This window comes from Folsomia candida, unplaced genomic scaffold (assembly GCF_002217175.1).
Source record: "Folsomia candida strain VU population unplaced genomic scaffold, ASM221717v1 Fcan01_Sc007, whole genome shotgun sequence".
NCBI lineage: Eukaryota > Metazoa > Arthropoda > Collembola > Entomobryomorpha > Isotomidae > Folsomia > Folsomia candida.
In genome coordinates, this window is record NW_019091199.1 from 738,172 (window position 1) to 765,724 (window position 27,553).

At 38.1% G+C, this 27,553-nt stretch overlaps 4 protein-coding genes across 5 annotated transcripts; 2 read left to right on the top strand and 2 right to left on the bottom strand.

Annotated features, from left to right (window-relative positions):
* Nucleotides 1-21: 21 nt before the first annotated feature.
* LOC110852018 lies at nt 22-12,445 on the bottom strand. The gene is made up of 26 exons (XM_035853906.1): nt 12,025-12,445; nt 11,717-11,949; nt 11,403-11,624; nt 10,529-11,249; nt 10,138-10,442; nt 9,770-10,064; nt 9,390-9,658; nt 9,008-9,311; nt 8,747-8,893; nt 8,367-8,646; nt 7,766-7,938; nt 7,510-7,668; nt 6,616-6,990; nt 6,290-6,530; nt 5,928-6,214; nt 5,633-5,838; nt 5,134-5,381; nt 4,862-5,049; nt 4,516-4,795; nt 4,166-4,456; nt 3,829-4,078; nt 3,343-3,750; nt 2,777-3,235; nt 2,337-2,695; nt 869-2,244; nt 22-794 (listed from the first exon to the last, which is right to left on the bottom strand). The coding sequence occupies exons 1-25, from the start codon at nt 12,140-12,142 to the stop codon at nt 1,725-1,727; spliced, it is 7,338 nt and encodes a 2,445-aa protein (XP_035709799.1). The 5' UTR covers nt 12,143-12,445; the 3' UTR covers nt 22-794; nt 869-1,724.
* A 91-nt stretch (nt 12,446-12,536) lies between these two features.
* Nucleotides 12,537-14,563, bottom strand: LOC110851907 (juvenile hormone epoxide hydrolase 2). 2 transcript variants are annotated; one of them, XM_022099840.2, is made up of 5 exons: nt 13,891-14,563; nt 13,519-13,735; nt 13,277-13,417; nt 12,958-13,195; nt 12,537-12,903 (listed from the first exon to the last, which is right to left on the bottom strand). In XM_022099840.2, the coding sequence occupies exons 1-5, from the start codon at nt 14,446-14,448 to the stop codon at nt 12,699-12,701; spliced, it is 1,359 nt and encodes a 452-aa protein (XP_021955532.1). In that variant the 5' UTR covers nt 14,449-14,563; the 3' UTR covers nt 12,537-12,698. The 2 variants fall into 2 exon arrangements, with proteins under 2 accessions (XP_021955532.1, XP_021955531.1); XM_022099839.2 differs by having other exon boundaries at nt 13,277-13,482; nt 13,548-13,735; nt 13,891-14,554.
* Nucleotides 14,564-15,592: 1,029 nt separating this feature from the next.
* On the top strand, nt 15,593-23,224 carry LOC110852375 (ATP-dependent RNA helicase TDRD9). The gene is made up of 26 exons (XM_022100435.2): nt 15,593-15,857; nt 16,204-16,581; nt 16,668-16,862; nt 16,970-17,024; nt 17,115-17,281; nt 17,396-17,764; nt 17,835-17,975; nt 18,067-18,230; nt 18,295-18,464; nt 18,548-18,711; nt 18,785-18,955; nt 19,019-19,181; nt 19,254-19,381; nt 19,464-19,558; nt 19,643-19,748; nt 19,816-19,970; nt 20,056-20,241; nt 20,306-20,441; nt 20,524-20,739; nt 20,832-20,936; nt 21,049-21,171; nt 21,260-21,385; nt 21,512-21,812; nt 21,891-21,933; nt 22,002-22,322; nt 22,415-23,224. The coding sequence occupies exons 2-26, from the start codon at nt 16,429-16,431 to the stop codon at nt 22,587-22,589; spliced, it is 4,128 nt and encodes a 1,375-aa protein (XP_021956127.1). The 5' UTR covers nt 15,593-15,857; nt 16,204-16,428; the 3' UTR covers nt 22,590-23,224.
* Nucleotides 23,225-25,496: 2,272 nt separating this feature from the next.
* LOC110852286 lies at nt 25,497-27,241 on the top strand. The gene is made up of 5 exons (XM_022100309.2): nt 25,497-26,186; nt 26,275-26,361; nt 26,436-26,543; nt 26,708-26,929; nt 26,994-27,241. Exons 1-5 carry the CDS (start codon nt 25,809-25,811, stop codon nt 27,168-27,170), a joined length of 972 nt encoding a protein of 323 aa, XP_021956001.1. The 5' UTR covers nt 25,497-25,808; the 3' UTR covers nt 27,171-27,241.
* The last annotated feature ends 312 nt before the right edge of the window (nt 27,242-27,553 follow it).

The window sequence follows — 27,553 nt, forward strand, 5'->3', positions numbered from 1 at the left end:
TTCTGCTTTTGGCAAATTATCTACGGCGTGCATTGTTTTTATGTTTATTGTTGGTTTTAATTTTCACATTTATCTGGTTCAAATATCAGGGATTTTCTTGGGAAAAATATAAAACTAGAGGATCCATGCATAATCGATGGACTTAATTTGATCAATTACTTTTAATAAATCCTACATGTTGTACATTAAAGTTTCGCATTGTTTCTATTTAAATCGTTCTCATCTTCATCGTCGTCATCTTCTGAGAGCTGTGTAGTGGTTTCAACGGGCTGAGCTGGTGGGGGTGGAACAGCAGCAACCACAGCCTGATTTGGTATGACTTGTTGTTGAAGTTGAGCTTGACCCACAGCACCAGCAGTGCCCACATTTTGTAATTGCACCACCTGCTGGTTTTGGTTGCCAGGTGTGTTGGGGAGACCAGCACTGTTGAGCTGCGTCTGTGTCGCATTGTTCTTGAGTGGAGATTCCGTCGTGATGTTGAAGTACTTTGTTCCAGCAGCGATCCCACTTTGCCATAAGTGGGACAGGGGTAAGGATACACCGGTCAAGATCGAACCCACTCCTGGTTGAGCAGCTTCGTCCGTAACGGTTCCAGTGATTCCATTGAAAAGTTGACCAATGTTACCACTGAGCGTCCCCGTAATGATTTGGCCGATTGGGCCAGCTACCGTTTCAAAGCCGGCGATTGCCTCGTCCACGTCACCGTCTCCATCTTGGCGAAGTTGAGTGCCATTAATTGTGGTCACAGTAGTGGAGTTGGTCGTGTTTAGAACAGGGTTGCTCAAGCAACTTGCCTTAATAAAATGTCATTTTTGTAAAAAAAAATATTAATACATTTACTTGTAGAAGGTTTTTTTAGACAGCTTACCACTCCAATTGCCAATAGTATAGAAATATTGCTGAGGTACTGCATTGTAATGATCTGATAGCGTGGTGACATCCGATTGATGGTTGTGCTGGAGTTGTGATGTATTTATCTCTCAAATAAAATGTGCAATCCCATGTTCGATGATGAAATTAGCTCACTTTGGTTGGGAAAAGGGTGATATTATCGATCAGTTGCGATAATTGGTGGTATAAATGGATAGGAAAATGCGAATCGCTGCTTTAACTTATTCTACTAATTATAATTTGTAATGATTCGAATCTGGAGGCACAACAAGCAATTTAGTTGTGTTAATTATAAGCATAAATAAATCTGATTAAGAATTAATTTAGGTTTATTGGTAAATACTACACACATACCTATAAATCACTTTCGAAATGCACTAGAAAATTACATGAACGCATACGTGCAATTTTTTTACGACATTGTTGTGATCTGGAATTCTGGATGATAACGAGACAAACGTTGATGGATACATGTTGTTTCGTTAGTAGTCTTGAAAAGTAGTTCCGTTAACAAATAGTTCACCGTAGCAGCTCTTATAGACTGACATTTATCTTCTTTTGTACTTTGGTGAATTAAGTTTAATAAAATAACATCCTCGTTTTGGGTTCTTTGCTATCAATGATTAGACAAAAATGATACATGTCTGAAACATTAGAGACATCAGATTTACCAATTGAAATAATCAGATTGATCTCATTACTTGTTTGTTTTTTTGAAGAATACGATTATTACTTTTCAACTATGATTTCATTAAAATGGGCATGATTTTAACAAAATTGGTGAGAAATTGATTCCATATTTACATATTCACATATTCATATCTAAGCCCATTTTATTCTACCAGAAGTTGTGCAAAAACTAACATTGAATCCATAACCACAGTGATTTTGAGGGGTTTCAACTGCCCAACAATTTTATTCCAGATATAGGTGGACCTGGCCTTGGCAGATTTGTCGCATTTTATCCCTTGGTCAAACCAGCACGGATGTCGCTCCTTCATCTTCGTCAACATTGAGGTGCAGCCCTTGCTCAAATTTTTCCGTGTTGCTGGAGTTGAATCACTTTTGGATGAAAATTGTGACGCCTTACACTCATCTTGGGACCAGTTTGCAACTAAACGGTCTTCCTTCTGGACCAATAATGCAGTTCTTCTTGAAGTAGAATTTTGTCGTCGTTCTGCAACCAGTGTCCCAAAAGACTCGGAACAGGACAAACTTTTGCTACCATCATTGTCACACTTCTCACAGTAAAGCTTCCTATAATGAGTTTGGTTAAGTATTTCCGGCGTAAGCTGAATTATTTTTTGTTGGTATGGATGTAGTTCGGAAGAAAGGAAGGAAATTGGATCCGCACTGGAATAAGTTCACAATGTGTTTATAACTCTTAAAAAATGAATCTGCGCAGAAATAGGAAAATATTAACATATTTCCTGAATTTTCCTTACTTCACAAAGTCGCATGTTTCTAAGAACGTGCTGGGGACTCTGCCCAGTCGTAGAAAAACCTCAAAGTTTCCACTCCTACGAGGTTCATTCATGTCATAATTTAACGTGACCTGAGCAACCTGGGGCTGTTGGGCTGAAGGTGTGGGGGCGCTGACTGACATGGATCCCTCAAACTCTGACCAATCGGTTCCATTCCTTAACCCATTCGATGTAAAATCGCGATGTATGAAAACGGGATAATGGTCCTTGATCAAGACGGTCGTGGTGGACCCAAATTTCAGGGATGACGATGCAACCACAGGGTGCGACACTCGTGTAAAACTTAACACGTGAGCGACAACTTCCGCAGTCACACGGTCCTGTTGTGACATTATTGATTAATTGACCATAGTAAATTATGCGTTGCTGAACAAAAATAAGGTATTAAATCTTGAGGATACCTCCATTTCTAGAAAATAGTGTTGCAAAAAGCTGTCCAGTTGTCCAGTATAGGTTTCATTGATGCCATTACACGAGTGTGGAATGGAGTAGACCATTTTGGTGACATGTTCGGGCCCGAGTGGATTGTCCAATTTTTTAAAACAGCGGTGCAATATTTCTACCTCTAGATGACTGTGAAAGAATGCAGAGTCACAGTGGAGATCCCACTTGAGAGTTTGTTCTCTGGGAACCAGCGAACGGACGAATTTGGTCACGAGAAGCGTCCTTGCAGGTTCTGGAATGATATTAAGTGTGAGACTTCCCTCTGATGGGTCTTTTCGTTCCAGTGTCAGATTAAACAACTTTGTGGAGTAAGCTCCTATAATGCCGGTATTTGCGGTGGGTTCGATACTGGAGTAGATTTTGTCTTCCCAAGTCGTGTTAAAAAATGTAGACTTTATAATATGGTTACAGCCGACCTGTATGTATGAAATTGCAAATCATAAAGAGATATTCATAGTCATTTAAACAATTTAAACTCATCCAATTGTATTCAGAATACAGAAATTAACTTAATATTGTTTACCTCAAACTTTCGCCAGGTCTTGTAAATTCTCGTTAATTTATGCTCGCCCTCCAGATCAAAGACGGCATTCCCAGAAATCTGCAAATTTTTCGAACTAAATCCATACCCAAAGTCGTTCCTCCGACTGTATAGGATTCCATTTTGGGACGTCACAGTTCGAAGGCAGGAGTCCATACTGTTGTCGGCCAAATCAACGACAGAAATTGTAGAAGACGCTGGAACTGCGGACGAATTCATGCTGATATGGGCTTCGTGGTGGACCATATTATTCTTGAAGTAAGCCCGAATCACTTTTTCGTTACGTTCCGTCAATTCTGCTGCCATTTCTGAAGCTTTTAACAGTTGGTTGGCTTCAATTCCTAGATTGGTTTCAGGAAATTGCTGTCTGCCGTTGGCATTCAAAGTTATCTAGATTGACATCCAGCTAGTTACATACTCGAAATTTACGATATCCTGGTATGAAATAAATTATTGCGGATTTCTTGCCTCAAGTTTATTTGAAAATGATGACATTGAGAATTCATCCCATCGCTTTGGAGAACTATTATCATTAGAATTTGACTCGTCATTTTCTGTTCCACTTCCGTCTTGCGTAATTTTAAGGTTCCCATTTAGGCGAAAATGTGTATCAAAGTAGGGGACAAAGAATTCGTGGTGGTGGAGGCTGTAGTTGAATATTGCATCGACATCATAAAGTTGCTTAAATTTCCCATCTGCGGTGGGTTTCTTTTGAAGGCTAAAACAGAAAGAAATAAAGCTTTTGTATCAACCAGTGCTTAGTTTTGTGCAGGTTCTTAGCCTCAAGATAATTTTTTTCACTAACTAATAGGTTTTGAGTAGCATATCTGAACTGAAGGACTCGTATCCAGGTTGGTCCATTTTGATCCAATGTCCCAAAACGAGGCAAGGGGTAGCGGTGGCAGAATCTGATAATTTTACGTCTCTGTCTTTGACATGGGCATAAACAAATTGTTTCTTAACCTGGATCAAAAACTTGTCCGCAGTTGGAAGAACCCATTCGAGGAACAGAGCGGGCGTTGGTATTTTCTCGTCCGGGAAGAATGTGACCGCCAGTGTAACTTTCTGAGATATTGACTTGATTCGCAGATAAGTCCTACAAGATCATTGATAAGCAAGTACTTATTGCATAAGTTGAGATGTTTCCATACTCACTTTGAGAAAATTCGAACATTGGACCACAATGGTAGATTTACGCCTTCTAATACGTTCTGAATGCTTTTAGTCACTGGGAAATCCTCCAACTCGTTTTCCGTCTCTAATGCCACATAACGCAGTCGTGGATTTTGCAGGCTAAATGACGTAATAGATCCCTTAAAGGATGAGATGTCATCTCCTCCCTTGTCAGAGGTCTTCTCGGACCAGACGAGGTTGACGTTGACATTAAAGTCGAGTGGAATCACTTCTGTCATGGCTGCAATCTTTGCAGGGGTAGCTAACAAAATACAATATACATACATACAGTGACATAAGTGGCATTTGAATAATGCGCACCACTCACCATCTAACTTCACGGTCACATAATCTTTCGTCATTAACGATGCTGACACCAATTGTACTTTGTCATCTCTGTCCTCAGTAAAGTCATAGCTCAAGTTTAGGTCCACGTAGACATTATTCGTGTCATTTATTAAGAATATTGTTTTTCTTTTGAGGAGGAACACGCCGGAATCGTCGTGATAATAAATTCTGTACGTCAATGTGTGCAAATACAAAAAAAAGTTTCTTATAAAGTGACTGGTCCCTGAAGGGGCCGAAATATATATTGCTTACGAAATTGGCTCTTTCAAACTTTCTTCTTTTAACTCTCCTTGAAGTTCTCTAACGGTTGTTGCAGTTACGAAATGATTTTGAACGAATGTTTCGGCAACATAATTGCCATTCCAACTGTATTTTGGACCCGTTGGTTGATTGACAAACGTTCCGTTGTACGTCATCCGTGCTTCTAAACTATTTGCAAAATCCGTCATGTTGAAGGCGACATTGCACTCATATCCAGAATCAGTTGCTCTGTTTAATTTCTACATATGCAAAGTTTTCCTCAATAAAGTAAGTACTTTGTCAGGTTAAAAATAATTATTGACGACGGCGAAGATTTTAGCTTACTCCAAAATTACAAGACTCTTTACTGTATTTTCCTTGGAGTGAATTGTATTATAAGTGTGTAATCCCATAGTTGTAAGTAAAAAATATCTTATGTAAACACAAATACGTTCATAAAATGCAATTCACTCCACGGAAACACTTAAGAGTCCATGAATCTTGAGCTTACTCTAAAGTTTATGAAAGCCATGTTCGTATAATCGTGACTTCCTGATTGTTCGAATCGTGGGTACGTCCAGTCCCAGTGACTGCTGTAAACTACAATTCCACGCTCCATGTTCATTTCTATAACATGCCGACATTCGACGCCGCCAGATAAATCGGAACAAAATTCTCCTTTGGAGATATTAACCCAGGCATCATGTCCCAGTGACGCTATTCATTGTCCAATGTCAATGATCATAAAAAATGACAAAATAATGATAATTTCATTGTAAAAAACAACCTGAAATCAAGTAACTTACTTTCCAAGCTAACATTTTGACCAACCATGGAACACCGGGCGTTCAAATGGTAAGCTGGAAAGTGTATTGGCTGCATGTCGAGTGAGGCTGTGGTATTTAAATCGTTGCTCACATTCAGCCAATAATCAAAATTTGTATGAATCAAGGGAATCGTAGATGATTCTATGGTTCCGAAAATATTGCATCGTTTTAAAGAGGATTTCACATCGGAGATATTTTCTACAAAACCATCATTGATTTCGAATCCAGTATACTCGGCTGCCAACAATGAACTCGAACTCCCATTTCTTGTGGACATTATTAACAAGACCAACTATTAGAATTAGTGACCATAACTTCTATCTTTGTGTATGTGTGTTTACCCTCTGTGAGAAATTTGTGCAAAGCCGCTGTGTAGTTTGACATAATTGACAGATCCGTCTTCGGATATATGTGGGTTATTTGTGGAGAATTGTTCTCCAAGTACGGTTACTGATCCAATTAACCGTTCGTTCGTTATGTCAAAGTTCAGCTTTGTGACATCTCCTGATGCGACTGGGATAACAGCATGAGCTTGATTTACTTTAATCGACCTAGTCACGTTGCGACGAGTGGAGAAAGAAACTGTGAGCAAAGGAAGATTCATTCAATTCGATAATAAGGAAATTGCCTGCATTATCAAATTGTATGAAACCAATGGGTGCATTACGATTTAATTTACTGTCCAACACTGGCAAAATACCATCACTGTCAAGCATGACCCAGGTAGAGAATAGTTCTTTCTCCACAAAAATTAGGGCCCCTTGGACCGTTGGGGTCACACCAGCAACGTTAGAAGAGGATGTTCCTGTCCTGTGCCAGCCTTTCACACCAAACTCATAAATTTTGTGAGACCATGGATCATTTACTTCTACTCCAGCGTTCGGTATTTTGAGGGCATTTCTCTTTCTCCTAGCGATGACATAGGGTGCTTTGTCAGTCTTGAGCCTATTATGCTTAAGGAACAGCTCAACCCCTGCCTCTGTTCGCCCCACGATAGCTGCAAGCCTCAGGGACTTTTCGGACATACCCTGAGCCAATTTCACTGCAAAAAGAAATGAATTGCAATAATAAACTTGCAAAGTACACAAAAGGTGAGAACCAATGCTCCGAACGGATCGAATATATTTGATTTAAAAACTTTAACGTCTCACTGAGACGAGTAATAATACCTGGATCATAAAATATGGACATTACGATATTTGACCCAAATATTAGTAATTGTAAATTTCAAGAACCTTATCACCCTCAATCGTTTCTGGAATTTTTAGCCCGAGTCAGGGCGTTTATAACCATCATTGACCATTTTCGAAAATGATCACCGAAGCCTTAAATTTGGAATGATTCTACATGGTAGATCAGGTTAACAAGTACAAAGCTAATTTTATAATTATTTGTCAAGGTGACCCAAACTGTTTTTTTAATTGGTTGAAAAAGCTGAAATTTTGCATGCTGGACGATGGGAACATTGTTGACGATTGCAAATAATAATACAGATAGTTGGTGATAATAGTTGGGCCACCTGACAAAAACTTAGAAGCTGAAAACTGAGAAATTGAGTAACCTTCAAATTTGACAGGTTGTCCAGGAGTAGTAATTTCCAAGGTGGTAGTGAAGGAGTTCTCCTTCCGGTTGGCCAAAATTCTCAAATGTCCACTGTAAGTGTTGGCTTCCGTAGCATTGTCAGGATTTACTTTCACTTCCAGCGAGGCTTTGCCAGGGGCTGCACGTACCAATGAAATATTTGTAGAGCCATAACTATCAACTATAATTTGCCAATCATTTCATTTGCATCTAGATGTGTACATAAATAATATTACTTCCAACTGATAGCTTCAACCTAATGAAGATGTTGGGGAGAGAACACGTCGTTTCTCTTGAGTAATAAAATGGGTTGGGTTTCTCAAATTTGATCCATTTGTCGATATATTTCCCTTTATCCAGTAAAGCCAGGCCGTGAACCAATTCTACCGTCCTGTCCGACGTGGTCTTACTAAACAAAGGAAAACATTTGTAGCAGACATATAAACCAACGAGTTACATCGTGTGCCTAAAGTTTTTGCGAAAAAATGCGACCCAAACTTTCTCAACTAATACATTAAAGACAAAGATTCAGATTAAATTATGAAGATTTTCCTGATTTTCACATAATTACAAATACATCAGACACTGAAAAAATGGATAAATTTTGTAAGAGAAATTGCCCTGAGAACTATGTTCACATTTTGGTTGAAACATTGTGAATAATTCATTTCATAGTCTGAAAATTTGCCCCATTGGCAGAATTATTAAAAATACAGAATACAGTTGATTGCATTCACACCATATATCCAGCCAGAGAACTTCAACTTCAACACTCATTTGATAAACTTTAGACACACGGTGTAATTTAAACTAGCAAATTATGGTTCATTAAATTACTTGAAAATATAATCATAATTTTCAGAGTTCCAAACATGGTCTGATTTTCTGACGCTCGTATAACTATCGACATATTGTATCCGTGATAATTTCAAAAATTTCAAGTCATTCTTGAAGAATACTTTGTTCTCATCATCATCTCCGTCTTGGGGAGGGGAGAAAATCAGCTTTGTTAGGATAGTCCTTTGATCATCTTGTGTGGTAACGTTGACGCCAAAGTTAAAAGTAAACGAATTGTGTGCTCCTACTTCATAACCAATGTTCTCATTGTGACCAAATCCTGAAAAAACGCCCATGGAAAATCACATACAAATAGGTATCTAGGATCTAGTTTTTTCCTCGTTAGTCAAAAAACTGCTAGAAACGAAGCGTGCGCATACCTAGGGTCGCTGTCTCTGTCCGTTCTAATGTAAATGTAAGATTAATTTCGAAAATTGAAAAGAATTCGTTATTCTTCCACGACACTGAAGACTTATAATTGAACGATATGGCTCCATCAAATTGAATGCCGCTCTTAAATGCAAGTCCTAAATGAGTAAATGTGGGTTTGGTCATAAATTAATTGTGAATATCATTAAATACATATTAACATATTATGCATTTTGATTAAAGACGTTGAGTTTGATTGAATAGATTTATACCACTCATTGTTGGAAATTGCTGAATCCTATTCTCAAGCAAGATTGTTTTCAAAATGCGAATTTCCCTATTTTCGAATAGTTTGTCAATTTTTGCTTTAATCAGTGCCAATATTCCTGAACGATCGGATTCTGATTTGTCGTTAAGTTTTGATTTATATTCCTGTAATTTTTCCAGCATTTTGGGAAAGTCGAGAGAAAACATTCTTGTTCCAACCGTGATATCACCACTTTCTCGATGCGTGTAGTAAATGTCAAATTTTCCTGGATTGGAAGAATTCTCAGATGATGATCGGAGCAATTCAGTCTGATTCACAAAATGTGCAAAAATTATTATGCAATAGTCACAAATATAATTTCATCAGATTAGTTAGCATCAACCAACCTCATAAAATCTGTCCATCCCGTAGATGGACCAATATGCGAGGTCAATTCTTATCATTCGAGGCAGTGAATCCATGCCCATGACAACGTTCAATTCTATCAGCCACGAGTATGAATAGTTTGAAATCGAGTATTCGCTGTGACCAACAACTTCTAAATTACGATACCACGTTCGTCCAACTTTGCTCGGTTCCGGATCAGCCGAGGAAGATCCACTCAAAATTGGGTCGTTAATCACGTGGGAGTGGTGAATGATAAACTTTTTCACTTCTGAGGAAATTAAAGACACAATTTATAATACATGCATGCGTACATGATTTACATACATATGTACATTCTGTATTGTTAAGTATGTGTCATGAATAATATTTAATTGCCAACCTTCATCTGCTCCCTCGTTTTCCAGGAATTTGGCGAGGACTGGTTTCCACCTTGTTACAAAATCTGGACATTTTCTCATCGAAATATAGGCCAGTACTTGCACATCCGTAAGGGTGACACTCTCCAGTAACTGGGACAATATAGGTTGACAACTTCCCAGACATTTCAGTAAATGGTATACATTACTTCCAGCCATTTGTGAGCATGTAGTCTTGGTCGAAACATAATTCAAACCCCTTTCTTCCAGTAAAGCATCCACTAACTTCCTCGCTTCAAGTCGCGTTCCAATGTCAACCTTGCTCGTTATGTAATAAATCAGAATATAATTACTCAAAAGTTTTTATAGTGCCATTAGCATAATTCAATACCGAGTCTTGAGCAATGAAACCATCCAAAGTTTCAATATATTGGGTCAAAATCGTATTAAAATTTGTGTCCCTTAAAGCATCCTTCGTTCGAATTTTCTTTAGAAATCCGACCATGGCGAGGAGAAGATTTTTCTCATCGACCTTCCAAGCCAGTTGTTCCCTGTTATGAAATAGCTGTGTGACTGCGCTAACTGCACGGGAACCGGCGTATGGTTCCTCCTCTGGGAGAGTGGACGGCATTAGCATGGATGACCACATAAATCCCTTAAATATCCCAGGATTTCCGCCTCCACTAAGGAAATGCTCTGTAAATTGAACATGTACACAGTTTTAGTATACTAATATAAATAGAAACAAAACCCTGCTGGATTTACTAAATGTTGCACCGTACCAACGACAAATTCTACCGTGTCATCGGATTGGCATGAGGCTAACACACTGTAGTAAAGATCTAGTCCAGTGGAACAATGAGTCATCTTTTGTATCAAGTCTTCCCCCTCTCTCAGAATGTGGGTTGGCATCACCGACGCTAATTTACGCATTTTTTCCACAAATTCCACTGTGTCCGAATTTCCATTGAGCTTACAAATTTCAGAAAGCGCTGCGAGAAAGTGATTAATGGGTTCCGAGTCGTTCGTAGCCTTTGGGGGAGTCACATCCCATTTTAGTGGGGCCCAAAACAACGTTTCTGACTTTTCAAGGTCGCCTGCTGAAAATGATGTTGAGACGATTTTCTCCACATTGAGAAGAGTTAGCATCGTGTGCGTCGTAATGTTTGTGACCATTTGCGACCCTCCAATATTTATTTGCTCTTCTTTCCCATTAAATTGTTCAATCGTAACTCCAGGACCAAAATTGGTGTTGTTGCACTTCACTGCAAAGGTTTGAAACCCATACTGCGGAAATTTATCTTTTTCCTCGACAAAATTTAAGATGTCTGAATAGGAAACTGAATTTGTATCAACGTCAGATGCCGGGGACACATCTTTGTGCGGAGGTAACCCATCATTTGGCATCCCAGGACTGGTTAGAAATCTAAAGCCCCGCAGTTCCTTGGCTGAACTCCTTCCATACAATGTCATCCTTGAAGGGTAAGTGGTCGGTTGGGCTGGCTAAATAATAATGCATTCATAGATTGATAGAAAACATTAAATTACGCAGGAATTACGAAATTTAATTCGCGAGGATTATCTAAATTCACGTTTATTATTTTGCATAATTACGTGCATAAGTTATTTATTAAGACGATTATGACATTGGTTTACCTCTGAATGCAGATCCAATTCATTCAGTTTCTCGACTATCGTAAGTACATTCTTATTTATGTTAATGGCCGATACGATGGACCGAACTAGGTTATCCTTCCACTGATCTTTATGAGAAAGACAGATATTTTGCGAGACGTCAGTATTGGTAGAACCTGGGAGAGCATAGGCAGCATGAATGGAATCTTTGAAAGGTGATGTCACATCTATATTTGTATCGATCTATATTTTCGAAGAATTGACAAGTTCATTAATACCTAAAATGCGCTTAAAAATCTGAGTAAATGTCAATTTGAGTACATTTAATAACGTACATTCACATAGGAGACGGTCAAATTGGAAATGACCACATCAATTGCGCAGGCCTCTGCCCCAGTTCGTCGCGTTATACTGACCAGGCCTCGAAGGTAAATTGTTTGGCTATCTTCAAGTGAAATCCCTTGGCGTAGTCGGTGACTAACGACTGTGATACGTTGGGAAGTGTTGAGGACATAGTTGTATTGTTTCCTTGGCTCGAACCAGCTTTCCGAATACTCTGACAGGTTTCCTAGAGGTGCAGAAACGTACAAAAGATTGAATACATGCATATGAGATTATGGAAAGTCTATGTTACAGTATTTACCTCCAGTGCAAATGTTTGAAAAATCGCACAGCTCCAAGCCTTTGACTTCCCAGGGTGTACATGTTGCCAAAAGTACAAATATGCTCAAGAGTATCACCCAACAAGATTTGTCAACCATAACTACTTTGTTACATTTATATTAGTAACACTGTGGACATGAAATATATTTTTTACTCGACTGACTGAATTGATGGATGGCAAGCGTGTGAATCTTTGAACTGGAAATTAATTCGTTCAACTGACCCAGTCATTTCAACTTTTAATGTTTTAATTCGTTGATCAACGACGATTTATATTAGCAACATGATTATCAACCTCATGGTGTCGTACTAGACACTGTGTATGCAAATCATTTCTATGTATGTAAATATATTCGAGTCATGATAAATAAACCTTGAAAGTTCATGTCACCCAGGGGTCAAAATCAACCAATATGTGTAAGTAATCTATATATATGTACTTGATTCACTTCAGTTGAGATGAGAAATTATGCTTACAAAATGATAATAAAATGAACTCAAAAATTTAATAAATTTAATGTCACGTTTCACACTGTTTTAACAAAGGCAATAACTACTCCATAATTAAAATAACTTTCGCAATTCAAGGATTTGAAAAACTTTAACGACCAGTCAGAAATTGTAGATCCACTCATTTTCTTGTCTATTGGGATTTTAGGTATAAGTTTTATGCATAAAATTAATTGCTTCAATGACATCTTTTGCAACTACATCTGGGATCTGGAGGGGGTTGAAATGGCCACCGGTTTTCCATTTTGTGTACCTCAGCCTCGGAAATTTTTCTACCAAAGAAAACTTTGGTTGCGTATACGGTTCTCCAGCCAAATTTATGCAGCTCACAGGAACTTTGACAGCGACCCTACAATATTGGACGAGGATTAGATTACATTAGTTTCATAATACTGAAAATCACCTTTCCACAGCAAAATAATGTGAAGTGAGGAGGTTAGATGTTTCGCGATACATTCGCATTGACGTCGTGATTGATTTTCCCACCCAGTAAACCATGATATTGTCCAATAGTTCATCCAGGTCGAATGCCGAATTTATTCCCCCGTCTTCCAAGTCAATCCAGGTTTGGTTTGTCCACCAGGAATATCTCTCCAAAAAATAAGCAGCGTGTCCACCTGGAGAATTGGAAAGAGCTACGCCTGCAGATGTAATGTTATACCAATTATTCAAACATTTTGAAAGAATTACCAAGACGATCAAAACAGGACGATAAAACTAACCAAGAGTATCAGGCTTCGTTGCGTGCAAATGCATGTATCCAGTTTCCCTCACCATATTTATAATTGGCCATTTATAAAACAGTGGAGAATGTTGTGCAACTTCGTCTTCGTCCATTAGCCAAGTTGGAAATATGTGGGCAACTATGAATTTGAACAGCGAACGAGGGTGAAATGTATGGCACATGGTCATGTGGAGGCCTAATACGCTTAAAGCATCAAAAAATAATTTAAAAAGTCAGCACCTATTTTACAGTGCATAATGCATACGTACTTTTCATGGAAAAGTGTTGCCATATTGCTACCGATTATGCTGCCCCAGTCGCCACCCTGGACGTAAAATTGTTCATGACCGAGACGTTTCATCAGCTTGAGAAGAATAAGTGAAACGTCGGTAGCTCCCATTCCTGGTTTCTTTGAACCCTCAGAAAACGGGAATCCAGGATACGACGGAATTATAAGCTATCCAAAAACATGGAAAGTTTTACTATTTGATATGAAATTGAACCCTACGTATAGTATTTGCTTTTGTATGTACTTTTGTTACTAATGTAGATAAGGTACGCATTTTGATTAAAATACCATCTCGTAGTACAAATTACATTTTATTAAATTACCTCAAATCGGAAATCAGAATTTTTTCCTTCCACAAGAAATTCAATAATTTTTTGATGTTCTACAAAGGAGCCTGGCCAACCATGGAGGAGAAGAAGTGGAAGCACTTTCTTCTTCGGCGTCGTTTCCTTAGTGGGCTTGATGTGTCTAAAGTAAATATCCAGCCCAGAAATCCGTGTTTTAAACCCAGGCCACTTGTTGATCACCTTCTCCCTCTTTCTCCAGTCGTATTTGTGCAACCAGTGGTCCAAGACATTCTTGAGGAACTTTGAATTTATTCCGTAGTGAAATCCAGTCCCTGCCATGGAGGGTTCCACTCTCTCGTCAAATGTCTTCACTTCCAGGATTAGCCGAGCCTTCAAATCTTGTAGAACTTGCTCAGAGATATTTATGGCAAAGTTGCGAATAGATCCATCGAGCAATTCTTGGGAAGAAACGAGTCCCCAATTCTCGTCCGGAAGGGTTGGCAACTCCCCGTCACGTAGAAAGAAGTAGCCCACGAGACCACCTCCAGTTGCAATGACGAGAATGAGAATGGAAGTTAAATTTACGAGTCCCATAATGCACACGTTACAGGAATTTAAACAAATACAAATTTTGATTTTGTGCTCAGAAGTACGTTCATTTGTGTAAATACAAAATCTAAAGTACAAGTACTTTACTTGGCAAGTTTGCGAAGTTGAGCTTTTGTAGGATGTGATATAGGCTCGGTTACTACCCAATGACGCTGTAATACAAGCGGATTTATGTATATTCCCACGACATGGTCATAGATATTTTGCAGTGTTGCGCAATACCTGGCTTATTTGCATGAACGTGTGTATGTATCCATGTACGTGCATATATGTACAGTTGCACAGCGGTCCAGTTTTTACAGGCAATGTGGTTTTGCATTCAGTTTTAAATTGTTCAAATCTTGATAATTACTGGTAACAATGAGATTTGTTTATGCTACTTACAATTTGTTAGAATTGTGGGGATCGTTCCAGATAGGCATACGTGCATAGTCTTTACTCATCGTCAGCTTGGTTTAGAGTAGTGATCAATAACTATTTTCCGGTGAGGATGGCATTCGTAATAATATGTAGGAAATGATGAGATATATTTCCATGTTTGTTTAAATTCGTACTTTCAAGCTCTAACTGGTTTGTAGCCTATAAATTCTAGGTGGCTCCGTTATTGAATTACATAAGATACAAATCCCTTAAATTATTTATGTAAATACAAGCGTATGTATATCATAAAGCTTGACTTCGTTGTTGAAAAAAAGATTCAGTACCGGCATAATTGAACATTCAACCTAAATTGCATATTATGCATATTATAAATACATATTAGCATTACATTTTGGCCCTAGCGTATTTCTTGTTTACATATGTATGTCATGTATAATTCGAGGAACATGTACAAATAAAAGACTGTCCCATTTGTAGTAAATTGTCCTCTATATTTGGCAAAATTAGGATTTTAGCGAACAAAGCAAGCTAATCAATTTATTGAAAGTACGGCCCCTTCCTACCCAATATCAATAACCTTATTGAGGTATTGGTACGCTCGACACATTATGTAAATTAGTTAATTCAAACAATCACAGGCCATTCATCTTGCATTCACTAGGAAAAACATTTTAAAAAATTTAAAAAAAGTTTCATATAACCTCTAGTTGAGTAAAAAGATTGGCATTCCAATTTTAGAATTTTGACGCTGAACTCGGATTCAGAATATTCAAACTCGCGCATGTCATGTCAAACAAGATAGTGAAGCTTTCAGTTGATGAGCAGGGACGCCAAGCCACGAAAGCTGCTGATGCTTGCTCGCAGTCACTTTCCTGTCACAGACCACTCACTCACAGTGCTTCGGACAGAACGGTCGCTCCTCAATTTGGATTAGCTCTTTGGAAATATTATTTCTACAAGGTTTAAGACTTTTAATTTACATCAACACTTGCATCCGACTGATACAAATTTTGGTAAGAATTAATTTAAAAATATTAATGACTTTTTTTAAATAAATATACTGCAAGCTTTCCAACTTTACTCAAAAATTCTTCGTCAGGCAAAGCATAATCAACAAACTAAAATTTATGACAAGTTTAATTCGATTTGTAATTTTTTACGATTGGAAAATAATTGTAAAGTTTATACATGAATACAGTGGTGATAAATCAGGCGTTGTGGGCTGATTGTTGCGAATATCCTCTTTGTAAGAAACTTGCAATTTTTGTTGTGCCTGCCTATGGTAAAATTCGTTAGTAGTCGCCAGGATAAGCATGCCACAATATAAATATAATTGTGTATGCATTGCTTGTTTAATAGGATTGTGTGGTCCGAGGCGAAGAAAGAAGTATGGCATCTCGGGAAGCAGGCGGAGGAAGAGGAGGTCGAGCCTGTCCCTCTGGACGTCACGGAGTGACATTTAAAGACGACCGAACGACTGCAGAATCCCTCCATTAGGTGAATATCAACCGGCTTCATCGTCAGCAACGGCAGCAGGAAGTTCAGCCTCCTGTCGCAAACTTTTTCAATTTTACGGCAAAGCCCATGCCAGTCATCCCCCAGCTTCCTCAACGTTGGAGCAAATCGAGTGCGGCTGCTGCTCTTTTCAAGAACGACAATCTGCACACAACAAAGTCAGCCTACAGTGACGACAATACCGACTATGCCGACTACTATCAGCAGTTGAACGAAGCAAATGTAAGTGTCCAGCCTCCTGAAACTAAAATTGTTTATATGTAACATAAAGGGTAGAGTAAATCATACGAGTAATATTCTGTTAATAGCTGGCTAGCCTTAAGTTGCACCCTAAACCGCGAAAGAATGAGCAAGGAAAGCCGTCTGTAATTGGCACAATTCCTGCAAACAATAGAATTCAAGGCATTGATGACTCTAAAGAAGATGACGTCTTCCGGAAGTTCAAGATGGATGAGAAATATGTGGGCACTGCAGGATTGGTCATCAACCAGTATGAAGATAAGGTATTAGTCCATTAGCATTATGTACATTCTTTAATATAAAATTGCAAAGTTGATTACATCATACATAACTCTATACTACTTATAATTTGACACAATATTAACACTAGATTATATCAATGCTGGAGTCGAACCAAGTTCTGATCGTCGAAGGGTTTACGGGATGTGAGTACATTACAAAATTTGGGCATACCGAGAGGAATATCTTAGGTCGCGGTCATTAATTACTATGATTCTATACAAATACTTTTTAAGGTGGGAAGACGACCCAAGTTCCACAGTTTATTCTCAATCACGCATCCAAAACAAAACGTCACACAAGAATTGTAGTTACGCAGCCGAGAAGAATTGCTGCAATTTCTGTTGCTAATCGAGTGTGTGAAGAAAGGGGATGGACACTCGGATCTCTTGTTGGTTATCAAGTAATTTAATTTTTAATTTAATTATACTATTATCAGGTCTTATCCATTTGTAATTATAAAGTTATGGAATATGGGTTTAATCTTTAATTTATTCCATTGTAACTTGTCGCGTAGGTTGGGATGGATTGTAAACTCACTGATGATACCCGAATATCTTACATGACCACGGGTGTCCTCTTGAAACTGTTGATTAACAAAAAGAGGCTAACGGACTACACCCACATTATTATTGACGAGGTGCACGAGCGAGACTTGGATACCGACTTGTTGCTCCTCGTGATCAAGCAGATCATCATTGATAGACGAGATTCCAACACCAAGATCATCTTAATGTCTGCCACGTTGGATACTGAAAAGTTTTTCAAGTATTATCCAGTCTTCGGAGCAGGAGATCGACAAAAAGGCACTTCAGTGGTATCAGTAGACCAACCGTCTGCGTTTGCGGTAAAAGAATTGTATTTGGATCAACTGGCAATACGACATGTAAGTGATGGAGTTAGCACATATTGACGAACAATGGAGCGTTCTTTCATAATTTGTATTGTCTTTTTAGGGTTTTGAAGGACTTGAAGTTGATGGTACAAAGGAGCCCAAGGTTCATGCAGAATGCTACGAACTCGCCTGCAGCATTATCAATGGTTTAGATTATCATGAATATGAAGAAGATTGCAAACTCAGAAAAACTCCACCTAGTGTGGGTAGCAGACACTCGTATAATATTTGATGCTAGACATATCAATTTGACGTGATATTATTGTAATGCAATATTTACGCTTGCCCAATAGGTCATGACGGAAGCAGAAAAAGGAACTTTTACAATGTCCGAGTTTTATACAAAAATTGATTGTAATGCACCCTCAAGGGGCGCAGTGTTGGTATTTTTGCCTGGATATGTAGAAATTGACACGATGTACAAACAGCTCCACGAGTTAAGTGCTGTGAAAGCCGGGTATGTGAATGTTATACATACGGGTCCAAGTTTTACATATTTGACGTTCTGGATTTTTTTACAGCAATTGCAACAAGCCAGATGTCACCAAATGGATAATTTACCCACTTTATTCATCAATCACTGCTGAAGAACAGTGCCGAGTATTTAAGACCGCTCCATCACGTTTCAGAAAGATTATTTTGACCACAAACATTGCCGAGAGTTCCATCACTATCCCTGATATCAAATATGGTATGCAATATACACCGAACCACAAATCATGACTTATGCAAATATATTATATGACTAATTGTGTTACTAATAATTTTATATAGTGATTGATTTTTGTTTAACAAAATCACTGTCTTGTGACCCTGTCACAAATTTCTCCTGTTTACGATTGGAATGGGCATCAAAAAATCAGTGCATTCAACGTCGTGGAAGATGTGGTCGAGTTGCACCAGGAATTTGTTACCGTTTAATTTCGTACCCATTTTATGTGAGTATATTTTTTCTGAGAATTTTGTCAGCAGAACTTATTATAACATGACATACTGCATTTGCTTACATAGAGAGATTTAATGCCTCAAGAAGCCCTTCCCGAAATGGAGAGGGCAAGCTTGGAAACCGTAATTCTGAATGTCAAGCAGTTAGAAATGGGTTGCCCTTTGGAGGTCTTGTCCTATGCAATCGATCCACCAAAACAATCTGGAATAGGCAGAGCAGTTTCCAATCTGAAAGAGGTAAGTATTTATTTTAACCCTTGAATGATTAACTGGAAATTAGTATATTCTTTTTTTGATGAGGTGGGAGCACTGACACTCAATGCTAATGGCAAATATGATGCATATGACGGAGACATGACTTACATGGGCTCCGTGATGGCTCTACTCCCCATTGACTTTCGTCTTGGAAGGTTGATTGTACTTGGGCACGTCTTGGGATGCCTCGATGATGCCATAATAATCGGTAAGTAGAATGATTTTATTAGATAAATATTATTATTATGTGTTCTATGAATGAATCAATCTAATTGCACAGCGGCCGGGTTACATACAAAAAGCCCCTTTAGTCATCCTTACACAAAAAAGCTGGAGTCATGGCTATCTAAATTTGACTGGTCTAATGGGACTTACTCTGATTGTCTCTCTCTGATGAGCGCCTTTCACGTAATTTGCAACTACAATAAGCAAAAGCTTCTGCTAATGATTTTACTAATTATTTACATATTAATAATTGTATTCTGCTTAGGATTGGTCTGCAAATCATCGAGACGGCAAGTTCCGTGGCGATCATGAGGAAAGAAATTGGTCACGTACATACTTCCTTCAGTTAACTGTTCTTCGGTAAAAAAACATGCTTGATTAATTTACGTAAACACATTCCAACAAACAAGATAACCAGATTTTTTAATTGTTATTCTTTACTAGCAATATTGGAAGAACTGTGGAGGAAATAAAGAAAAGACTTGAAAACGTTGGGATCATATCGGATTCTCGCACCCTTCCAACTCTTGAGCGAGGGTTTATTCTGAAGGTGGTTGATACAAAATATTTAAAAGTGGTAAAGAAAATCAACTAACAAATTTGTACAATACTCATAGTTGCTGATTGCTGGAGCATTTTACCCAAATTACTTTTTACGACCCCGTCCGGTCGCGAAAGAGTATCAGCGCGATATCGTTAGAGATGTAGCTGGATACAGTCCTTTCAACTCTGTCACTCTCTTGGGATTCCCAATTGACCAACCTGGCAAATTGTAAGCAAATCAACGAATTTTTTAGTGATTGATTGTGCAGAGTTTGATTAATTTCAAGATTTTATTAAATTATTGACAATTCAAGATATGCGAAACATATTGCGGACAAGATGACTCATACCAACTGCATTCCTCAGATTAACTTCAAATCATCTAAAGTCATTGTCACCTTTGACCCACGAGGCGATAAACATGGTTCAATAAGCTCTGGAGTTTACAGAGCTATCAAAATCCGCATGTTAAGGGATCTAGTTGTCTTTCGTACTCTACCGTAAGTCTGGCTGCAATTATTAGAAATTTAAAATAAATATTCACATGGGTTGAATTATGAGCAGGCGAGAAGATTCAAAAAGAGCTGTGGACAAGGCTGCCTCCAATGCAGCAGATCAATATATTCAAGAGACGCCCAAATTTGGTGGTCTGCCCAGTATGAAAGAAAATCAATTTATGTGCATGATTTGCCATATCAAGGTGAGTATCTTTATTCAATATTGTATGCTAAAGTTGATGACCAACAATTTTTAAATAAATTGTTTTTTGTTTGTTTTTGTAGACTGAATCTCCTAATGAATTTTATGTAACACGAAAAAGTGATGAAGCTTGTCTCGCCCAAGTGAACGAGATCTTGAATGGCGATGCGTGTGGATATGCTTCGCAATTAAAAGTTCTCTCCCCCTCTGATCGCCAGCCTGGAGCTGTTTGCATTATCATGAAAAAGAAGCGATATATTCGCGGCCGAATTGAAGCGTTAGCCAGTGACCAAGCACTGGTATGCAAATTATATCGTATTTTGTTGATGATCACATTTGGTATTACATTTTAGTTAGGATAAGTTCAAATAGTGTCACCATGAATATTTAGGTATATGGGATTGACGTTGGAATAACTACATGGAGGAATTTCCAGTTCCTGTTTAAAGTAACGGATGAAATGGTTAATCGAGGCTTGCTCAAAATTCCAGCGTTGGTAAGATAATGCACTGTCAATTGCGACTACTAAAATGATAACCTTATGCAACTAATTAATGGCAAAATATATAAATAAAATAATGACTATTCTACTTCTTTGAATAATTAAGGCTATTCATTGTCGCTTGAGTGAGCTGAGGCCGTCTTGCAGACATGGTCACGATTGGGTGCAACCGGCATTTGCTGATTTTTCGGATTTTGTGGAAAAATCCGGAAATAATTTTGAATTTACAGTAATAATATGAAACAATACAACATTTCAATGAACAACTGGACAATTTAAAGCGTTACATTTATTTGGTATTGTTTGTCTTTTTGAAGGTGTACTCGGTGGTTGATGGAGTTGTAATTGGGGAACTTTACAATCCTAAGCTTGATGACACCATCAACAATTTGTTTTTAAGAAAAACATACTTGGAAAAAACATCTGAATGTCAAGATTCTAAGGTAATCTACACACGACTATGAATATTATTCTGAATGTTATTAATATTATTTGTATTGTGGGGTGAAATTCCTGTATCCCAATATTATTCTGTATTATCTTAGTTTTATGCATATGTTCTCTTGCAGGAGAATGCTCAATACCGTCAGTTGTGTCACTCTCTAAGATATGATGAAGAAATGATTGATTCAATCGATAAGAAGCAGAACTGCTCATGGGAGCCGACGCGTTACGTCTTTCCACCAAAGTTGAATGCCGAGACAGGAAACGAAGTTAGTTTAAGGGGTCCCACGTCTCCTTTAGAAATGCACTTCACGTCACTCTGTCGTAGCGCACATATGAAAGCTGTTCAAGTGGAAGGAAGTAGTGTTAACTGTGTAGCTCTGGACACTGATCCATTTAATCCTAGCTCTCGTGTCATGATTGCAGGTAATATTTTAGCGGTTTCTTAAGTAGAAATTAGTAGGTAATAAAAGTAATATAGGAAATGTTAATTCTCAATTACAGCCAGTGTGGGAATAGCCCATCGCTCTGGAAATATTCTCGCAAGGTATTTCATCACTATTTTCAATATTTTCACCTCGAGTCCCTAAACAAGCGTAATAATTTTGTGTGTAGAGAGACGACAATCATGCCACCAGTTCCTGGTCTCCTTTCTTTATTGACGATGCTATTCGCCCCCAAGATTGAATTCCGCTTGGATCCAGACCAGACTCGCTACACGGGATGTGTTAGTGGTCTCGGAACCGATCCATTGGAGACAAACTCTGTGTATCCTGATCATGACATGGAAGTCATTTTTGACGTGAATATCGACAATGAAGACTTGGATCGGATCAATTCAATTCGAACAATGTGCAACACGATTCTTCGTCAGTACTCTGGGAAGCATCAAAATCTCGAATCTCTCCAGGAAAAAATTCGATCCGAACTGACGTTGTGAGTATATTATTAAGTATTATTATTTGGTTTGTCAATCAATTCAATCGAGATAAGGGTACATATTTTAATTTAATTATTACTTTAACTAGGTTATTACAACGTGAGCGAGAACCAATTGAAGAAACTTGGCCACATTTAAGTCATGTTTGGAACCGCCTTCCGTACAACGCGGAATTGTATAACCCCCCTGTAGAGTACTCTGACATGGTCAATGACGTCTTTTCTCTCCATGTCGGCGTCTGTTTAAAATCTCTTGGGGATTGAGAACCAACTCCAGCTCGGAACATTTTCAAAGCCTCTGCAGTGCATCCGTTTTTTTAAGGAAAATCTTAAATTATGAAATTATACTCCTTTCGTCCAAAAATTTGTTATTTGTTATCATATATCATCAGTTTGTTGTTTTTCCAGTTAGTTTTATTTTCCTGAACTCAATATATATGTGTAGAACTAAATTTACTTTCTACACAACAACTCAATAGGTGATAGGATTCTACTTCTATGACAAGTACTGATTAATTATATAGCATAAACTTGTTTGCCAAAAACTGAATCCTGTGATTATCATCATTTTAATTAATTACTGATTTGTTCAGAATTTACCTCATCAGCTATGTAGCAGTGTGGTAATAACTATTATTGTAAATTACAATTTGTAATACCTCTAAAAAATGTATAAGAATATGAAATAGCATTTTTTACTGTACAACAATTAACAATTGTAACCAGTACATATGCTCCTATCAGAATTACCGCAATTCTATTAGAGACTGACAATCAATATTTACTAGTGTGCTACAATTTTGGCAAATGTTAGCCGAAATTTAATATTTTGAAGTCAATTTATTGTATTTAACACATTACAACTTTAGAAAATTACATACTTTGATATCAGAAAAAAACATCATCTTTTGTTTTTTATTATCATTCGGTCGGACGACGACACTTATTTTAACTTAAATACACTTCTTCAAATTACAATTTAGTGGATTTGCTGGTCAGTACGAGCAACGAAACAGTTTGGTTGACGCAGAAATGTTGAATCACTAACGGAGTTAATGGATCTACAAAGTTGCTCCCAAATTCGACTCTCAAAGGTTTAAAAGACTTGAGCGTTTTCGTTTTGAGTTTACTAAACGGAAAGGTTTTAGCCAGTTTTTGAATCCAAGTCTGGCTGAACAGATAAACTCGACCAGCTCCAGTGAACACCAACATGTTAAAAATCAGGACATCAATGTAGAGACATAGATAAATTATTAGGCTGGATAATCCTATTTTGTCATGGAGTTTGGTGACAGCAAAGCAGGTCATCACCTGTAAGGCTGGCAGCGTGAAGGCGACTATGGGGAATATTCGCCCTTTAACACAATCATTCAATAGTTTTTCTACGACTTGCAATTTCCTGTACGCATCAATTTCCGTTTTTCGAAAGGCCAGGTTGCATTCTTGCACAAAATTTGAAATGCCAGTCAACAAACCGTCAACGTCGTAAAAGGTTCCTCCAATAAAGACTTGAGTGAGTAGGACCGCTTCCACCAGGGATAACAAGAGGCGGAGGGCGAACTGAGCGTAAGAAATTGTGGTGGAACTGTCCGCAAGTTTCGCACATTGGTCCAGGGGCATAAATACGGATCCCAGGAGGGGGACTTGACATGGAGAGTAGAGGACGAGGACAATTTCGCCAATCGGCAGAATCCAGTTTGTGATGTGCATCATTTGGAAAAATGTGTAGAGTAGATTAGTGAAATTCGATGGGATTCCTTAAGCAGAATTGGTGCAATTAGAAAATTCTCGTGAAATGCGAGGAGTTCTGTCATACCTTTTGATTCCTTTGATATTATGTAGTTGAGCAGACCTACGACCGCAGTGTCGACCTTCCAATCCCACCAGAGCATGAGACATATCACGTACAAGGTAATGAAAAGTGAGGATTCTGTCTTCCCAACGATTCCCAACTCGCTTCGAAAAACCGACCACAACTGAAGCAATACGTAAGCACTGCTGAGCAGAAGGAATAGCTTGACCTGTCTCTGTTTTTTGGGACTTATCACAATGACTTTTTGAGAATGGTCGTCCCATGCAAAAAATAAGCACCGGACAGCATTTCCTAGTCTAAATTGCCTCTTTAATCTTTGGGTCACTATGTCTTTCATTGCTAGTTTGTTTGCCATTTCTAAATAGGAATAAATATGCACTCGTTGAGCTTGAGAGTATGATTTCGACTGGACTTGCTTTCGAAAGTTCCTTACATCTCTACATTCACAATTAATTAGTATTTAGACTACGGTTACTTTTGCAGCGATGATGTTAATGTTTTGATTGTCAATCATTAACACAATTTAAGCAGTGCAAGATTTAATGGACGACATCAATTGTGTTTTGAGACAAGAAATTGTCTTCAGTTTCATGTCCGATTGGTTTTTAGTTCGGATAACGGTAACCCTTCCGAGATAAAAGCAATTTTATCGGTTCCATAATTCATGCTGTGAATATTCATATGCTATTTCTTCGTATTAATATAATTGGCTTGTGGTGATGATTGGAACCCATTAGTCTACAATAGTCTACATTAGTAGTTTCCTATCAGAAATTATAACCCTTGTAAGCTTAGCAATGATTTACAATTTTGTAGATAATTATCAAATTATTCCATGAAGGGTTTATTATTGAGGAGTTATAGCATCTATTGCCCCGTGTCAAATGCAATTTTGCATAAACTAACATCCATCCCGTACTTAATCCTAATGTAAGCGTGTACTGTATGTCACCACGACAGGCTTGTTCACCAAATCAGTATGCATTTGAAATTTGAGCTGTACTCTACATATGCCAAAATCCAAATTGGATGGAAGGAATTAATTATGCATTATTAAATCTGCTGAATCTGTTAAATGTTATTTTATTATTCGTAGCAAAGTATTCAATGTTTCATGGTTAAAATTATGATGGAGATTCAGAGACCCACATTATCCGCAACCGCAATATGTACTTCTATGTACATAACTGACGATGAGCTCTACGCCTACATTGTAGATATACGCAGACAATACATGAATAATTTTCAGCACCATTTATCTTTTCGTCACCTACGAATATTTCATTTGTGTGTAAAATGCGGCAAAGTTTGCATTATTATTTACATGGAAACTTGGTATTATATAATCACTTTCTGACTAGGCGGCTATAAGCTGATATCATATCACTGAATTCTGATAAGGCAGGTTTATTGACGCATTCTTACCGTCTTACCTGCCTCCCAGCCGGCTTGAAAATCTGCATTATCACAATCTATTTTTGTTCATTTACTGTGTTATTGATTTATTCACAACGTAGAATTACCAATAGTTGGCTATATTTATTGACATTTAATTGACGTTTAACCAAAGCAGCTGCTGTATCCATAGCGGAGGTTTAACGATTTGACATGGTCGTGATTATCAAAATTGTAGATAAGACTATTGAGTGCAAAACCTAACCAGATTCCTCATGCGGCGTAACTCATTTGTCAACACTTCGCCAAAATTTGCCATGTCAGCTCCTTGGCAAAGGTTTGGAATCCTACTTGGGACAATTGGTTTCATAGTTGTCTGCTTTAGAGTGGCAACAAAGTCCTCAGAAGACGGGGACAAGTCTAAACATGGCGATCCCGATATTTCTTACTCAAGCATGATCTCAGTCCCGATCGAGGAAGTGATGGCTGGTGATCCCATCGTCTTGGCCCAGGATGATCCTCGTGTTACACAATATATTTGGAATCATGGGTATATAGTAGCCCCATCGGAAATAGACTACAACTTGACGGCCCCCAATAAAAATCCATCTATGGGACAGGGTCAGATGATTCGTAAAATTTTTAAGGACATGGTGAGTCAATGCGCCGATCATTGCGTATTAAAATTTTGTCCCCAATTATAAAAAGATGTTTGAGATTGATACATACGTACGGTTTCAGAAAGGAGGATTTTTTATCGAATCGGGTGCACTCGACGGCGAGACGAGATCGAACACCTTATTTCTAGAGAAGGAGTTGGGGTGGAAGGTGTGGAAACTATTTAAATATGTGAAAAGAAGTATGAATATTCGAAGAATTTGATCATTATTGCATACATTTAGGGATTGTTGATTGAGGCCGACCCCAAGAACTATGGCATGGTTTTGGAAAAACGAAGAAAAGCATGGTCATCAAATACGTGCTTGGCAACGAAGCCATATCCCCACAAAGTACGCATCGCCGACATTGTTTATTGCATCACAAGTAATATTTAACCATTTTATTAGTTTGTTCCGTGCCGTCCACTAAAGATTACAAGTCGCTTAATTATACATGTAATTACGATGAATTCCGACAACCCGTAATAACAATGGGTTCCAATTAAATTTTCCAGGTTGTGTTCCGACAACAATTTAATGTTGGTAAAATCAAAGATGATTCTTCGAAATCTATGGGCAATAAAACCGCCTCTGGATACGCCGTTGTGCAATGTTTCCCTGTTTACTCGCTGCTGTCGGCCCTCTCAGTCTCCACGATTGACTACTTTAGCCTTGACGTGGAGGGCGTCGAAATGGAGGTGCTGGCCAATATACCGTTCGACAAAGTATTTATCAAGGTAAACAATGCGTGATTCATATTTAGAAAGAATTATGTTGCTCATATTTGATTGGTCGTCACAGACTTTATCCGTGGAATTCAACCACGTGAGTGCAGGAAAGGCTGGGTTGAGAAAGGTGATGGAAGACAAAGGCTATGTCGTCGTGGGAGAAGTGTCACATCCGCAAGGACTCGCAAACGATTTTATTTTTGTACATCACAGTCTTCATGAACTCATTGCAGCTTCTAAAGAACAATAAAATGTTAGGAAATAAACTTGTATTTATTTACTTATTTATTGTTCGATATAATTAAAATTTATGAAGCGTTATATAACTTGGACGAAACAAAAGATTGAATTGTATCTCTACTCATGGTCAGGTCAGGAGAAAATGACGCTGAATTTATTTAGTAGTACATGAAATATAATGGAACATGAACATTAATCTCGCAATAGGGAAGACTCAAAGTTTTCATATTTAGTTCTAGGCTATCAGTCGAATTTGCATCAATAGAACCCATAAATAATAAGTGTGCGTGTGGAGAATTAATTCATTAGGTAATTCTATCATAAATACTTACGCATTAAAATTGTTTTTTGATTTCAATGTGCTTATTTTTTAGATTAAAAATTCTAGCAAAC

Coding starts and splice junctions, on each gene's coding strand:
- LOC110852018 (XM_035853906.1), bottom strand. CDS start 12,142: ATGGTTGACAAATCTTGTTGGGTGATACTCTTGAGCATATTTGTACTT. Junction 6,215..6,289: donor GCACAAATTTCTCACAGAGG/GTAAACACACAT, acceptor AATGTCCACAAG/AAATGGGAGTTCGAGTTCAT. Junction 5,050..5,133: donor AGTTTGAAAGAGCCAATTTC/GTAAGCAATATA, acceptor ATTGACGTACAG/AATTTATTATCACGACGATT.
- LOC110852286 (XM_022100309.2), top strand. CDS start 25,809: ATGCGGCGTAACTCATTTGTCAACACTTCGCCAAAATTTGCCATGTCA. Junction 26,362..26,435: donor AGAAGGAGTTGGGGTGGAAG/GTGTGGAAACTA, acceptor GCATACATTTAG/GGATTGTTGATTGAGGCCGA. Junction 26,930..26,993: donor TCGACAAAGTATTTATCAAG/GTAAACAATGCG, acceptor TGGTCGTCACAG/ACTTTATCCGTGGAATTCAA.
- LOC110852375 (XM_022100435.2), top strand. CDS start 16,429: ATGCCAGTCATCCCCCAGCTTCCTCAACGTTGGAGCAAATCGAGTGCG. Junction 19,971..20,055: donor ATTGACCAACCTGGCAAATT/GTAAGCAAATCA, acceptor TGACAATTCAAG/ATATGCGAAACATATTGCGG. Junction 20,242..20,305: donor GTTGTCTTTCGTACTCTACC/GTAAGTCTGGCT, acceptor AATTATGAGCAG/GCGAGAAGATTCAAAAAGAG.
- LOC110851907 (XM_022099839.2), bottom strand. CDS start 14,448: ATGGGACTCGTAAATTTAACTTCCATTCTCATTCTCGTCATTGCAACT. Junction 13,736..13,890: donor ATTCTGATTTCCGATTTGAG/GTAATTTAATAA, acceptor GTTTTTGGATAG/CTTATAATTCCGTCGTATCC. Junction 13,483..13,547: donor GCAACACTTTTCCATGAAAA/GTACGTATGCAT, acceptor TGATGCTTTAAG/CGTATTAGGCCTCCACATGA.